Below are 16,784 nucleotides of genomic sequence, written 5' to 3' on the forward strand. Positions count from 1 at the left end.
CTGTGGTGTGGAATTGTTTATTACAGGGGCTGAGCCATGCGAAAGCAAAAGAAAATCTGTTGAGAGACGGTCCCAATGCATTGACGCCACCGCGAACAACTCCGGAATGGGTTAAGTTTTGTAAAAATCTGTTCGGAGGTTTCGCCCTGCTGCTGTGGATCGGTGCGTTCCTCTGTTTCGTCGCGTATGGTATCCAAGCGTCGACGAGCGAGGACCCCAATGACGACAATCTTTACCTTGGTATTGTACTCGCCGCTGTTGTAATAGTGACGGGTATATTCTCATACTACCAGGAAAGTAAATCAAGTAAAATAATGGAGTCGTTCAAAAACATGGTGCCGCAATTTGCGACAGTGCTGAGAGAAGGTGAAAAATTGACACTGAGAGCCGAAGACATTGTGCTTGGTGACGTTGTCGAGGTTAAATTCGGTGACCGTATACCCGCTGACATCAGGATAATCGAGTCACGAGGCTTCAAAGTGGACAACAGTTCGCTGACTGGTGAATCTGAGCCCCAGTCGAGGTCACCGGAGTTCACCAACGAGAATCCACTTGAAACTAAAAATCTCGCGTTCTTCTCAACCAACGCAGTCGAAGGTACAGCGAAGGGTGTAGTGATATGCTGTGGTGACAACACCGTCATGGGCAGGATCGCTGGTCTTGCGTCAGGATTAGACACCGGCGAGACCCCAATTGCTAAAGAAATCCACCACTTTATCCATTTGATTACCGGCGTCGCTGTATTCCTCGGTGTGACCTTCTTCCTTATTGCCTTTATCCTTGGATACCACTGGCTTGACGCTGTTATTTTCCTTATTGGTATTATTGTAGCAAACGTACCTGAAGGTCTACTGGCCACTGTTACTGTATGTCTTACACTGACTGCTAAAAGAATGGCCTCCAAAAATTGTTTAGTTAAGAATCTCGAGGCTGTAGAGACACTTGGATCGACGTCGACAATTTGCTCTGACAAGACCGGAACTTTGACCCAAAACCGAATGACTGTTGCCCACATGTGGTTCGACAACCAAATCATCGAAGCCGACACGACAGAGAACCAATCTGGCGTGCAGTACGATCGCACGAGTCCTGGATTTAAGGCTCTAGCCAAGATCGCCACTCTTTGTAATCGAGCTGAATTTAAACCCGGACAGGAGGGCGAGCCCATCCTCCAGCGCGAAGTTAACGGTGATGCCTCTGAAGCTGCTTTGCTTAAATGTATGGAACTCGCACTTGGCGATGTTATGGGGATTCGTAAAAGAAATAAAAAAGTATGCGAAGTACCGTTCAATTCAACAAATAAATATCAAGTTTCAATTCATGAATCCGATGATCCAAATGACCCGCGTTATTTACTTGTAATGAAGGGTGCGCCTGAGCGAATTCTTGATCGTTGTACAACTATTTTCATCGGTGGGAAAGAAAAAGTACTCGATGAGGAAATGAAAGAGGCATTTAATAACGCGTATCTTGAACTTGGCGGTCTTGGCGAGCGTGTTCTCGGATTCTGCGACTACGTTCTCCCGTCCGACAAATACCCTGTCGGCTTCAAATTTAACTCTGACGATCCCAATTTCCCAACAGAAAACCTCCGTTTCGTAGGACTTATGTCTATGATTGATCCTCCAAGAGCTGCCGTTCCCGACGCCGTAGCCAAATGTCGATCCGCTGGTATCAAAGTTATCATGGTCACTGGTGACCATCCGATCACTGCCAAAGCCATCGCTAAGTCTGTCGGTATCATTTCTGAAGGTACTCCTCCGTTTTTTAATTCAAACCTACTGAACAACCTCCTCATCCCTCTCACTACAAATGTTTTTTCTTTTTTTTTCTCTACTGTCGCTAATTAATCACTAGGTAACGAGACTGTTGAAGACATTGCTCAGCGTTTGAACATCCCCGTGTCCGAAGTGAACCCACGTGAAGCCAAGGCTGCAGTAGTTCACGGTGGTGAGCTCAGAGATCTTGACTCCGATCAGCTGGATGAGATTCTCAGGTATCACACCGAAATTGTGTTCGCTCGTACCTCGCCCCAGCAGAAACTTATTATCGTTGAAGGATGTCAGCGTATGGGTGCTATTGTCGCTGTAACTGGTAAATATTATTGTCTATCCTCATCTAAATAATAACACCCAACTAATTATCAAATTTTTAATTGTCATTTTCTAGGTGACGGTGTAAACGACTCGCCAGCTTTGAAAAAAGCAGACATTGGTGTTGCTATGGGTATCGCTGGTTCCGACGTATCAAAACAAGCTGCCGACATGATTCTGCTGGACGACAACTTCGCATCAATTGTAACTGGAGTCGAGGAGGGCCGTTTGATTTTCGATAATTTGAAGAAATCTATCGCCTACACCTTGACATCAAACATCCCCGAGATCTCACCTTTCCTTGCATTCATTCTCTGTGATATCCCACTTCCACTTGGAACCGTCACCATTCTCTGCATCGATTTAGGAACTGACATGGTGAGTAATTCAACATCATTCGCTAAAATATCTTCACTTAAAATTATTACCAAAGTCCAAAGGAATCGATCGCTGATTTACGAACTCTTTATTACATAGTAATTAGTTACTAATAATAAATGACATAATCAATGTCCAGTTGATGCTCGTAACTGTAATTATTGAAGCAATCGATTCCAGTGTTCTTTACAGTAAATATTTCAGAGTATTCCAAGCCAATGCTATTTATATTTGCTATTGACTCTGGATTATATCAGATACCAGCAATATCACTGGCGTACGAACATGCTGAGTCGGACATAATGAAGAGACGTCCACGTAATCCCCTCTTTGACAAACTCGTTAACGACAGGTTTCTTGAATCTATTATTTTATCGCCAGACAGTAGCTGCCCACTTGAATCCTCGACTCTACAACGCTCCTGTATTTAATATCTAACGCTAGAAGTATATGTTTTATTACGTCACAGGCAATACTAGTATCGCCCAAGTAAAAAGCTGATGGACAATTCCCGTATTGCAAAGACACCAGTTTTGATTACAGCGTTAATTTTAATTTTTTTCAGTACATAACTAAATATTATTAAAGGTTCATGCTGACGTATAGTTCCAGTTATCGACGGCAGTGTTGTAGCAACAAATTAATAATTTATTTCTATCCTCAAATCCATTCATCCTACTGTCCAACAAATCCGCCAACTATTACAGTAAATTATTACCCATAAACTTCAAACAACCATCCTAGTTTTTTTTTATTATTTTTTTTTAATTCATCAACTCATGAAAATCATAAATGTCATGATTTAAATTTTTATTTATTATTACGTTGCCATTAGGTAAATTATGTTTAAATTTTATTATTATTATTTTTGTTTTGTTATTTTTTTTTTAATTTTTTATTCTCAATTATATTGTTGACGATTTCTCATTAAGCTTATTGATAATATGACGTCAGGTACCCGCCATTTCGTTAGCCTACGAGCAGGCAGAGAGCGATATTATGAAGCGACAACCACGAAACCCCTTCACTGACAAGCTAGTTAATGAAAGGTAACACATCAACAACATCTCCAATCTTCAAACAAAGATACATAACAACCGAGTTTGAGCACTTGTTAAACAGTTATTAACGTCAAGTATTCATTTATTATTCATCTTAAGTTATTCCTTAAATATTTCAACTCGACTTATCTGCCTTTTATAATTTTTAATTATTTACATACCTTCAATTACTTAAACATACATTTTTTTTTTTTAATTTTATTTCATTAATAATTTATTTAAAATCTATATATATTTTTTTTTTCAAAATTAATACTTGACTAGTAATAATTGTTTATAGTGCAGCTCAAAAGTATCTTTTATTCTTCTTATTATCGCAATTGGGTACCTTCACAACTTACTAAAACTTTTCTTCTTCAATTCTAATATCAATTAATCGGCTGTTACGTTTGACTCCGTCATTAATTGAATACAAGAATAATAATTAATATGAACCCGTCGGAATTTACTAAAGGGAATTTTTGCGGACATGTTCTAACATTTTATAATATTTTCTTACAACTTTTTTTTTCTCCCTTACATCTGGTATTGGCCGTACTAATAATGTAATTATTATTATATTTGTTGGTGTATAATTACTGGTAAAAAATGAGTATGTGAAGTGTAAGGTTGCAGAGCGATAACTCTTGGCTGCTAAAAAATATTTTTCATCTTTATTTATTTATATTATTATTATTATGGTTATTATTATTATTATTATTATTATGATTATTATTATTTTTATGATTACAATTATTATCATCACTTATTTTTATTTATATATTTATCACTTCATGTGTGTCATGTTTCTCAATTTAAAAAAAAACTATTACTACTTTTTAATCGTAACCCGGGTCAAAATATCTAGCATCATCAAACCTAAGTAAGTCTCAATCCAGCCTCACTGAGTAAAGAAAACATTTTGAGCCTCAAATGATTCTCAAAGATCCTCAAGAAACCTCGATGAGAATCAAATGAACCTACCCAGGTCAAAAATAAAACTTGATTTAGATTTGGTTTACCAAGTCGAAATTAGGAGCGGTTTTTCATAAGACAAACTCGACTTTTTTTTACGGAGGTATGAAATACATTGAGTTTTCGCCTTGGTTTAGACTTAACTGGCTTACTTAGTTACGATTTGAGACGAAAAAGTTGAAATCAAGTCGAAATTGACTTGGTTTAGACTTATTCGACTTAAATTATATGGCAAAAAAGTTGAAATTAAGGTGAAATAATTTTTATATATTAAGGCAAAAGTAAGGCGAATAAATAACTTTTTTTCGACTTGGTTTATTTACTTGGTTTAGTAAGTCAAAAGTAAGGTGAATGACTATTGTGCTCGAAGTAAAGACGAATAAGTTCAAACTAAGACTAAAAAATACAAATAATTTGAAACTAAGATGAAAAAAGTTGAAAAAAATTTAATTTAAGTCGAAAAAGTCGAGATCTTATCAAAAAATCGTCGGCAAATCGATAACTTCAAAAGAAAATAAGGTGAAGCGAGCCTGAATCAAGTTTTATTTTTGACCCGGGTACTACTCGACTATGTAATTTAAATTCGATTAGTATTATTTGAAGCTCCTTGATCACCATTTGAGTTTTGATGCTTTTTGAACATCATTTGAGGCTCAAAATGCATTTTTTACTCAGTGAGCCTGGATTGAGACTTACTTGGGTTCGATGAGGCTAGATATTGTGACCCGGGAACTCTTCCATTTTATAACTATGAGCTCTCAATTTCGATTTAAATAAATGAATTCAAATTAAAACTCAAATCATGCATTAATAAATAAAAGTAACATAAATAATAAGTAAAATAATTGGAATTTTATCGAAATTGAAAACTGGAATGACTATTTTTCTAATCATTAAAAAGTAATATCATTAAAATAAGGGGGGGTCAATATTTAAAAGGTAAGCCGTCACATTATTAAAATTTTTTCTAAAGCACATGTCTTTATTAAATTATTATACCTTTCAAAATTATTCTGCCACACTTATACTCTCATATTTTTTTAATTTAAATCTTTACGAACTAAAAAAAAAAATAAATAATGATATCTCATTAAAAAAAAAAACTCAAGTAATTGAATCACTAAAAAAGGGATATGTCACTGCGTCTTCAGCATGTTCATTCATCAGCATATCGCATCTCTTATCTGTTCCTCATGTCTATTATAAACCCAAAACAACAAAAACGACAAAATCTATTTTTGAATTACCCTCCTTTATTTAAAATCACTATAATACTATCACTATATTAATAATATTTTTAATTATTCCTTCTCAATCCTGCCTGCCTATATAACTTTATATATAAGCCTCCAGCCAATTTGTTTTTTGTTGCTACTTGCCTTGCTATTTATCAAAATATTTAAATATATATTTATTAAACTGCGTATTAATTTCTACTGAAAAAAAGTGTTCTTACTATAAACCGTGAAATTGTTGATTACTCAAATTCCCGCATTAAAAATTTATCAACAATTTCACCCCATTAAATTTATAATTCTCGTAGTTAATGAGTATATTGTTGTCATTAGTTAGAAAGTTATAGATCTATAATTTCATATATTCTTCCGTCTATTATTATTTGTTTCTAATTATTAAAATAGTAAAATGTCTAATGATGTTATTTTTATCATATATATTTGTATCTGAAAATTTTTTTAGACAGACGAGTTTTTAAAATCCAATACACCAACAATAACAACAGAAATATATATTATATATATATATTTAAAATACACAAGTTAATTTATTTTTAAAATAACTCTCGCAGCTGCTGCTACTTAAATTATTAATAATTAATTTTATTCTACGACGTTTATATTCCACCTGCGATTGCCACTATTATTATTTTTTTTTATTATTATTATTATTTATTAGTTTTATTATTATTTTATTTATTCACTACTAGGCACCTTTTACATTTAACCAACAAGGACATGTGGATGTTTCACTTAATTTATCTGCTGGCGATAAAAAAAAACTTTTTTAAAATTTCTTTTATTAATATTTATAATACTAACATCTACAAAGCGTTGCCTTATATTATCACCTGTCTTAACTTTTTTTTATGTGGCATATATACTAATAGAACTAGGAAGAAGGATCGACAAGGCTTCACTGGGCGGATTACTTCTAATGGATTGCCACGAAGATACTGTCCGAATATTAAAAAAAAATAATAAGACAAAAAAAATAAATTAATTATGATTTATTTTTTGATTATTTTAATTAAGGAGGACAGTCTTTTCGATTACCAACAAACGCTTGCGAATGGCATCGATAATTTCTTTTCTTTATTTATCTCTATAAAATTCTTTAAGAACCAAACTCGGATCACGTGTGAATACAAAATTTTATATTAGTCTTTAATATTTGAATTTTTTTACGCGATATTGATAATAAAAATGTATATATACTATTATATACAAATATGATTCGAGAATGGTTAGCGCTTGTGAATTTAAAAGCTGAAATAAACTTCATTTTACTGTACTCAAAATTTGAATTATCAAGTACAGCAACATGAGGATTTTATTTAATAATAGGGTCGATAGGAAATAAAATGTACAGGTTTCCTGGCTGAAGATGCTCATGATACGGCTGCTAATCTTTAATTTCTTTTATTTAAATATTTATTCCTATTTTATTATTATTATTATATATTTTTTATTATTATTATTATTATTATTATTATATTAAATTAGAAAGACTGTAGAACCTCACGGTCTATTACAGTTTTCCTAATCCTAATCCTTCGGTGGTATTTCATACTAAACGCACGGTGTAAAGTCATCGCCTTTTAAAGAGCTTTTATTCTTTGACAGGATGATTGTTTCAGCTAAATGACGATTGTATGGCTACCACTGTCGGTCTCACACGAAAAAAAGAAAACAGGAAAAATTACAGTTTCAAATGGTAGCGCGGCGCTTCGAATGAAAAACCGGAAAAAATTAAAATTTCCCACAAAATTTAAAGATTTTACTAAAAATTCTGTCAAAACGACATCTTGGACAGTAAAAATTAATGCTGACAATTATTATTACAATTAACAAAATAATTATTTGAAACTGTAATTATTACAGAATTTTTTCAAATACTTTGAGTTTTGAATTCAAAGCGCCGCGTTATTATTTGAAACTGATTTTTTTGTTTTCTTCTTTTCGCGTATTATTATATTTATTATTATTATATAATTTATTCGTTATTATCAGTATATAAATTAATGAATGATAATAATACACTTAAGAACTTTCTATCACACACTTGCTTATTAATGGGGTGGATGGCAGGTGCCGGCCATCTCGTTAGCGTACGAGGCACCGGAGTCGGACATTATGAAACGCCAGCCACGCGACCCTTACAGAGACAATTTAGTCAACCGAAGGTGGGTGTCTTTGTTAAACCCACCAGAAAGGCATTTAGAAGCCATAATGTTTTTTTTTGCACTTATTAATGAAATTGCTGATATATTCTTACATGATTTGAAGTTACAACCGAAAATATATACATCATTCAGCATGATTTCAAATTTTATACTCAAACTCAACATACATATATTTATTTTCATCTTAGACTTTCAGTTACACACATACCAAACAACTCAGTCATATTTTTTATTATATTATGCACTGACTGGTCAAAGGAATACCGTAAATCCAAGGGTTTGGATCACGGTGCATAATATACCGTCGAAAATATCAAGCAATTTTTTACACTTGTTTTAAAACTGTGTGTACACTTGAGATTGCTTACTTTGTTTATTTATTACCAATAGACAAAAAAATAAACAACACAGTGTGTAAAAAAAATTCATCATTTATTGTCCGTGTCTTTATATATCAACATTTATTTTCATACTTCGTGAAGTCAAATTTGAATTATGAATTTACAGAAAAAGTTTCAAATTTTTATACACAGAAAAAAGAATTTCTTGACATCAAAATTTTTACTTATTCTAAAAAATTTTTTGGGGTTTCATTTAATGTTATCCTATAAATTTTTAAAATTCCTAATAAATATATATAGAGATTTTTTAAATATTTTTATGAACATCAAAATTTGTCCAATTGATAAAAACAATATTTTGTCCTCAGTAGAAAATTAAATTCCACGTTTTTGACAAAATAATTTTTCAAATTTTTTATTAGCAATTAGCCATATATTTAAATTTAATTAAAAAATTTTCTTGTGAAAATGTAACGTCAGTTTTTGTTGATTCATTATTTTGAACCATTCATCAATTCAAATTAACTTCCATGACTTTCAAAACAAATGTACATAAGAACACTAAGTAATTAACGATGAATTATTTTCACACTGAAAACATTAATCATTGAAACAAACATTCATAAACAAAAAATTGACATTGTTATATTTTTTTAATTAGATTATTAGTTAGATGACAGCACGGCACAGTTGCCACTTAGGGTGTTAGTGTCAGGAATGCTGAATGGCCTTTTACTTTAGTCTTATTAGAACATCACAGCTAATCGATGCATATAAATTATTACTATTATTTATATTATTACATCTCCTTATATTTTAATTCACAAATATTTGTTTTTTTTTAAGTTATTTACATAATTAGCAATCACATTAGCGGTCTCAGACTGGATGGAGTCTGAAATAATTCAGGACAGAACCAAAAAAAAAAATAAATAAATAAAAACTAAACGTAATTTTTATCATACTAATTAACAAGTATTTTAATTTATTTAAAAACTCTCCTTTAACTCGAATTTTTATTTTTCTTTTCATTTCCGCCACTCTGTTTAATTTATCAAAGCACTTTAATTTAAACTCACAGTATTTTAAATGAGAGTTAATTATAAAAACAATTAGAAATCGTGGGTTCTTTAATGCATGAGTAAAATTCACGATCAGCTTTTACATTAAATGTGTTTGCTCATTAGCCCTGCTATCATTTTCCATAAGATTTATTCTTTTCATCAGCTTATTGTATCATGCTTATGTCATTAATTCATTTACACTAAGGCCTGTTGCTTAAAACGGTTGGTAAGTAATTGCATGTGGATTTTACTAATTAAATATAAACTATTCTCAGCTTAAATAACAAGTCTACTGGCTTAAATAATAATAAGTCTATTTGAGTTAGAGCTCATCTGCAACTAAACACCGCGATTTAGAAACGAATTAGAGTAAAAAGTTATCCCAACGAAAAAAAAATATGCTAGAGAATTAACCTTTAGCCTCGTTGGAATCGCTAGATGCTACTGTAAAAAAAATTTTTTTTAGTTTTCTTATCAAGGTAAGAGACCTAGTCCCGATCAGGGACCAGTTTCCAATCACTCATGTATTTGTATGTCTATATTTACTAAATATTGGCACACAAACACCCGAGTGATCGGGTACCAGTTCCCTGATGGGGTTCTGGGTCTCTTTCTTTACTAATCCAAGCAGGACTAAGTATTTTCTTTATCATCCAGGCTTATTTCAATGGCGTACGGACAAATTGGTATGATCCAAGCAGCTGCTGGATTCTTCGTGTACTTCGTGATCATGGCTGAGAACGGTTTCCTTCCAAGAGATCTCTTTGGTATCAGAAAAATGTGGGATTCAAAGGCCATCAATGATTTGAAAGACAGTTATGGTCAAGAATGGGTAAATAATCATTCATTTACTCATTTACTAGCAATCTAGTCCTTGCGTGACTGCCCTAGTCCGTTGAAAAAAATTTCGGAGTGGATGACTATTTCCTCGATCCCCTCGGAGTAAAATTCACTCCAAAGGGAGTTTACTTTAATATCAAAAGTCCGTGTTACATTAAAATAATTATTTATTACAGACTTACAAAGATCGTAAAGCACTCGAGTTTACCTGTCACACAGCTTTCTTTGTATCAATTGTCATTGTACAGTGGGCTGATTTAATTGTTTGTAAGACACGTAGAAATTCAATTCTTCATCAAGGAATGAGAAACTGGGCCCTTAATTTCGGAATAGTCTTCGAGACAGCACTTGCTGCTTTCCTCAGTTACACACCCGGTATGGACAAAGGTCTCCGTATGTACCCACTCAAGTAAGTGCTCGAGAAAAAAAAATAATTTGCTGGTGCAGTAAAAAATAAACGACCGGTACTAATTGTGATAAAAATTAATTTAAGGTTCGTGTGGTGGTTACCAGCAATTCCGTTCATGTTGGCCATCTTCATTTACGATGAAACGAGACGATTCTACCTCCGCCGGAACCCAGGAGGATGGCTGGAGCAAGAAACTTACTATTAAACGGTCATGTACAGCGAGACGCATACCCACGCGGAAACACGTAATAATAATAAAAATAAAATAAATAATAATAATAATAATAAAAATAATAAAACAAGATCTAAATCACTCACATACATACAACACATGTTAAACACACGGGGCGTGCTACTGAATCGATCTGTACTGTCGCGATGGAGGCTGGAGATGTGCTTCGTTTGCTAGATCCCATGGCTTTAGGATCACTCGCAGCGATAACGAGACCGGAAATGAGTGGTACGAACATACAAGATAATAATTATTATAACTCAATCGCCATCAACATCACCATCATCAACAACAACAACAACTACAACTACAAATACTAAACACTTTGAAGAATCCAACGAGCCGAGTATGGACGGTTCGTCGAATTCGTCAACCCGCACGCTCCGACGACTAGTTACTTACACGTGATAAGAATCTCTATTAGGAATTTTAAAACCAGAGGATGTGCGCCGTCTTGATCTTGAGATTGTTCATAGTTGAGCCATAGAAAAAATATATAATATAATATAACATTTAATAAATAACAAAGCACTGGTGGATTTAATAACACAATAAATACAGAACGTGGAAATGAGTCACTGCCCTTAATTCGAAATGCTCGAATGAGTTCCGACATTGAATAATAAATCTGTATTATGAATGGGCAAATGCCGGGGATTGAGTTAATGAAGCGTGCATCCAGCCGGAAAGATATTCAAATAACCGACCAATATAAATCTATACATATATATGTATATGTATATGTATGTATATATATATATATGTATAAAAAAATGCAAAAGTGTGAGTATATGATGAGCTTTCACGTGATCAAGAAACAAAGTCGGGTTTGACGGGCCTAAAAAATAATTTAAAAAAAACAGTAGATCGTAGATGAGTTAAAAAAAATTAAAAAAATTAATTGAACAATAATGGATAAGCGGGGTAAGCTGACCGTGATATGTTATAATAAAAAAGTAATTAAATAAATAATTGAAACATGGATCGAAACTGCGTGTGTTAAAACTCGCGATAACATTTAACTCAGCTCGTGATCATGTTTCAATTAAAATAAATATTCAAAATTCAATCAAGTATACAACGTTAAATTTGATCATTATGAAAAATAAATATTAATTTTTAAAAATAATAAATAATATATTTATTATTATTATTATTGATAAAAATAAAAATGAAAAAAAAAAACAAAAACAAAATGCGGCTACCGCAAATAAAGATATATATAATAATTATTGATTATTATTATTATTAACTATTAAATCTAGATGTCTTGTGATATCAGGGAATCTAATAGACCTGTTAATTAGCGATTTATTATTTTCAAAAATCATAAATAAATAATAAAAAATAATAATGTACCTTAGAATTGGCATGCTTTAAGATTTAAAAGTAAAAATATTTAAAACAAAATACACGGATGAATAGACAATTTATTATATTATTGCTAAAGTGGAAGATAATAAATATAAAAAGCTCGCAGGATATTTATAAATGTCAAGACACCAAATTATCTCAACATTAAACCAATAAATAATAAATAAATAAATTATTTATGAGGTTTAATAAAGACGTCAGTACGCTAGATTGGCACGCCCTAGTTTTTTAAAATTATTTATTTATTTTTAAAATTATTATGTTTACCGGAAGAAGAATATTCATTCAGCAAAGCAGATTATCAGTGGTATAGAGCGTCTTCAGGTTTAAATTACCACCAGCAACATCATTCAGATCGCGTCACGTTATTATTCTATTTAAATAAAAATTCAAAATAAAAACCATCATTACTTTTATTGAAGAACGAAGAGAAGAGGGTCGACAACAAACTAAACAGCGATTTTAAAAATACAATAGCATTAAAAAAAAACAAATCTAATCCATCGATGCGCGTGCTCGTTGATAAGCCATCAGTATAATTATAATATAAAAATTGTAATAATAAAAAAAATAAAAGTTAAAAAACCATTGACTTATAAGTTTATCAAGTAGTTAAAGTGAGATAAGGGGGTAGATTCTTCATCGGTCTGGGCTTCATTATACCCATGAGAAACGGCAAACAGAGTTTTCAGTGTGAGATAGAGTTAGAACACGGCAAAGGTGAATAAAAAATTTAAAAAAAAATAAAATAAACAATAATAGTACACGCGAAGATGTAGATGTAGGATATTACAGTACCAAAAGTAAAGGGAAAATAATTAAAAATTTATTAAAATTAAAAGCTAGCAGGTGAATGGAAGTAATGCATTCTCATGTAGGTTAAAAAAAATAAATAAATAATAACCAAGTAAATATATAAATATAACGCATTCATTCTTCTAGGTTTTTCTTTTTATTTTATAGTTAAATAAAACGCAAAGCGAGACAGCTCGCTTTTAAAATAAATTACCCCGGTACGCCGAACGCCCTGTTATCAGCCGACGGCATGTCTTATCAAAAAGAAATATATAAATGTATAAATAATAAAGTTATTAAAATAAAAGTTTAAATAAATGCGAGCCCTTTACACAAAGTGACTTAAATACCTGGTACGCGCGACCCTCTCGCTCAAAAAAAAAAAGGATTTTGAATTTAAAAATATAAATAATTAGGCGAGATATTTATTATGAATAATAACGGTTGTTAAATAAAAACGCGACTGCTGTATTATGATTATTAAAAGGTGATGAGAAGATGCACCCCGGCAGTTCGGTCCCGAATAAATGCCCAAAGTGTTCATAATTGAGAGCCATAAGTACACTACCATTATTTTTAAAAATCATAATATTATACGTTACGTTACTACACGACACTGTCACTTCACATACATACTAATCATACTATTTAAATATATATTAAAAAAAAATATAAAAAAAAAAAAAAAAAAAAAAAAAACATTACACACAAAGAGCACAATCAACACTGATAAATTGCGTAATGTATCTAGAGTTACAAGAGTATGGAACGCGTTTTAAAAATTACTCATGCAAATGGCTTTCGGTGACTGTATTTTTTTTTTTTTTTTTTTTTTAATTATTTTATCCCATCGTTATTATTAAAATTGTATCGATAAAATGTTAATTACCGCTAGGAATGACGCAGACTTAACGACATCTCCATATGTTATTATCGTTATTAAAAATTTGTCTTGAGGACTGCGTGAATTTCCCGCCGCGTAATTTCGATTTATTTCTTTATTTAATAAAATAAAATAAAATAAAATAAAATAAAAAGTATTTATTAATTATTACTACTATTACTATGACTTGTAGATTTGAAAATAATAACGTGTTTTAAAAAAATAAAAAAAAAACGGCCCGAAAGTTGAGCCGTTAAATTTTAACGGGGTTGAGATTTATTGAAGATTTGTTCTTGTTGATGCGTGGGGTATGTTAGTAATCAACAAATAAAAATCATACGTGCCGTAATAACGCGATTTAATTATTATTATTATTTTAATTATTATAATTATTATTATTATTGATTATTAATTATGCGGCACGGATGAAACGACTCACTAAGATTTATTAATCGATAAATAATCGTGAGAATGTGATTAATAAATTTAACGATTTAAATAAATTGATGAATAAATAATAATGATGTTGAAACGGTGGTCAACAGGGTGTTCCGTGCCGGGGAGATGTAGGAGCCCATTGAAAAATTGATTAAAAAAAGATAAAAAAAAATAAATGCTTTGCCGTCGTGCGCCGCCTCACTTTAGGTTAATAATTTAAATATTAACGATAATATAATAATTATGATAATACAATACATGTTATTATAATAAGATATTACTAGATGTAATTATTATATATGAATTAGTCTAGATCGTGTTGTTGAAGAAAAAGTATGTATAAGATAAATAAAAAAAATTACAAAAAGAAATGGAATGAGCAAGATATAAAATAGAAAAATATTTAAAAATAATTATTATTATAATGAAATAAATAAAAAAAAAAATTAACACAATATAAAGGATTAAGATTCGGTCTAAGACCATAAATCCGCGGCGGAATGAGTGGATACGAGTTTCGATTCATTTGTAGAATTTATATACTTCTATTGTTACTTTATTTATTTTTTTTCATCGGTAAAATTAACGAATTTCAATTTGTCATTTTAAATGTTTATATAAATTTTTTTAACGCACTTTTTTTTTAAATTACGTCACCACATGTGAAAAAAATTCCGAGTGTGAGCGAATAATAATTATGTATAATTGTGAATTTGCAAGAATCTAGTGTGCTTGATATTGATATTTTATTGACTTTAAATATATAATTAAAAAGTTAATTTGTTTTTTAAATATAATTGCATAATTGAAGGGATGATAAGAAAAGTATAAATGAGTAAAATTTAAATTTTAATGTCAGTTGTATATTTTTTGTTTTAAAAAAAATTATACTCTTTAAAAAAGTCATAAACTAATTGTTCAAATTCACTTTACTCTTTTCTTTCCCAATGTCCCTTTAATTATCGATAACAGAAATTTCAATTATTTTCTTCAGTTATACTCGACGTTATAATTCCGAAGAAGATAAAATAAAATATTTAAATGGGTACGTCATTTGTATCAACTCAGTCCGCGCGCGCGATTAAATTGAATGATTAATATGATAAAAAATAATAATAAATAAATTGAATAATGTTTTATTAATATTGTAAATATTTTAAATAAATAGACGACGGACATAAAAATTATGCGTGATTGTGGACCCACTGGAGTCGGTTTTTGATCCAATCTATAGACCGACTCTTGTATTATTATTACGACGGGTCCTTTGCTCTTTTTGCGTTTATTTTTGTTTCGCTTTACACGTGTATGTACATCACTATACTTACACACTACAAATAATATGTCAATGAACGTTAGTATTAAAAAAGCCAACACTAATGAGCTTTATTAATTGGCCAATAAAATGCCCAACAATCACTCGGCGAGCCCACTTTAAATAATAATAATACCGATATACATTTAACACTAATCAAAAATAAATAAAGTTATAACACGTATATATATAAATATATATGTATAACCGAAATTGATAACGTGAGATAGAGAAACTCGTACACAAAAAATACACGCGATGATTGAAATAAAAAAACACACACATGCTCACCGCTCTACTCTATATCTGTAATACCTTTTTCTGATTGACAATTCCTTTCGTATGATTAATTAATAAGTTTTGTTTTCACTCATGAAATATATTAAGGAGATAAAAAAAAATGAATAAAAAATAAAAAAAAATAAAAAAAAAATAAACGAAAGACATTGTCCAACCCAAGTGTCATTACTTTTGATGTTAAATAAAAAATACATAATTAATAAAAAGTTGTGATTCCTGTTGTACTAAATTTGACCTTTTTTTCATTAAATTGTAACTCTTCATTTATTTATATTATTTTAGTTTTGTTTTATTATTCTCTTATATATTTTTATTTAACATTATCGAGCGTCATATTTAGTTTTAAAAATAATATTTTTATTTTAAATTATTTGTATGTGCGATATAATATTTTTTCTATTATATTTATTAGATTAATATATAATGATAAATGAATATTAATAAAATAATAATTATAATATTACCAGATCCATTTCTTTTTACAATATTATAAAAATAAGATTTCAAATATTTGCTAATTTTAATTTATGGAACAAAATAAATAAGTATTCAATTATTCATAGATAAATAATACGTTATTTTATTTAGTTTTTTATTTATTTACTATTTTAATAAATATCCTAAGCCCTACACTTTATTAATTATTTCACAATCGCATTAATTTGTTTTTTTTTGATATTTTATAATTAGTATAGAATAGAAACTCTGGCTTTGGTCCTTCGAGCCACTAATCTCATACACAAGTCAAGATTATTACGCATTATTTTTTTTTTTAATCAAGAGAAAATTGTTGGGAATAACGTAATCTCCTTTAATTTTTCAAATTATTATCAAAAATGTCCCATAAGTGTGAAAATAAAATTAAATTACTCTAGGAGTTACAAAA

The 16,784-nt window shown here is 30.6% G+C and overlaps 1 protein-coding gene across 8 annotated transcripts in view; it reads left to right on the forward strand.

Annotated features, from left to right (window-relative positions):
- Positions 1-16,104, forward strand: part of LOC130676650 (sodium/potassium-transporting ATPase subunit alpha) — a 34,884-nt gene extending 18,780 nt beyond the window's left edge. For 6 of the 8 annotated variants that reach the window (XM_057483014.1, XM_057483019.1, XM_057483020.1 and 3 more), the window contains 7 exons: positions 27-1,752; positions 1,858-2,094; positions 2,170-2,471; positions 3,426-3,520; positions 9,970-10,144; positions 10,329-10,561; positions 10,646-16,104. In XM_057483014.1, coding sequence (XP_057338997.1) covers positions 27-1,752; positions 1,858-2,094; positions 2,170-2,471; positions 3,426-3,520; positions 9,970-10,144; positions 10,329-10,561; positions 10,646-10,766 — 2,889 coding nt within the window. In that variant the 3' untranslated portion in view covers positions 10,767-16,104. Of the gene's footprint in view, positions 1-26; positions 1,753-1,857; positions 2,095-2,169; positions 2,472-2,728; positions 2,824-3,425; positions 3,521-7,812; positions 7,908-9,969; positions 10,145-10,328; positions 10,562-10,645 lie in introns of all 8 variants that reach the window. The other 2 variants (XM_057483016.1, XM_057483015.1) reach the window with 2 other exon arrangements.
- The last annotated feature ends 680 nt before the right edge of the window (positions 16,105-16,784 follow it).

Source organism: Microplitis mediator, chromosome 10, assembly GCF_029852145.1.
Source record: "Microplitis mediator isolate UGA2020A chromosome 10, iyMicMedi2.1, whole genome shotgun sequence".
Classification (NCBI taxonomy): domain Eukaryota; kingdom Metazoa; phylum Arthropoda; class Insecta; order Hymenoptera; family Braconidae; genus Microplitis; species Microplitis mediator.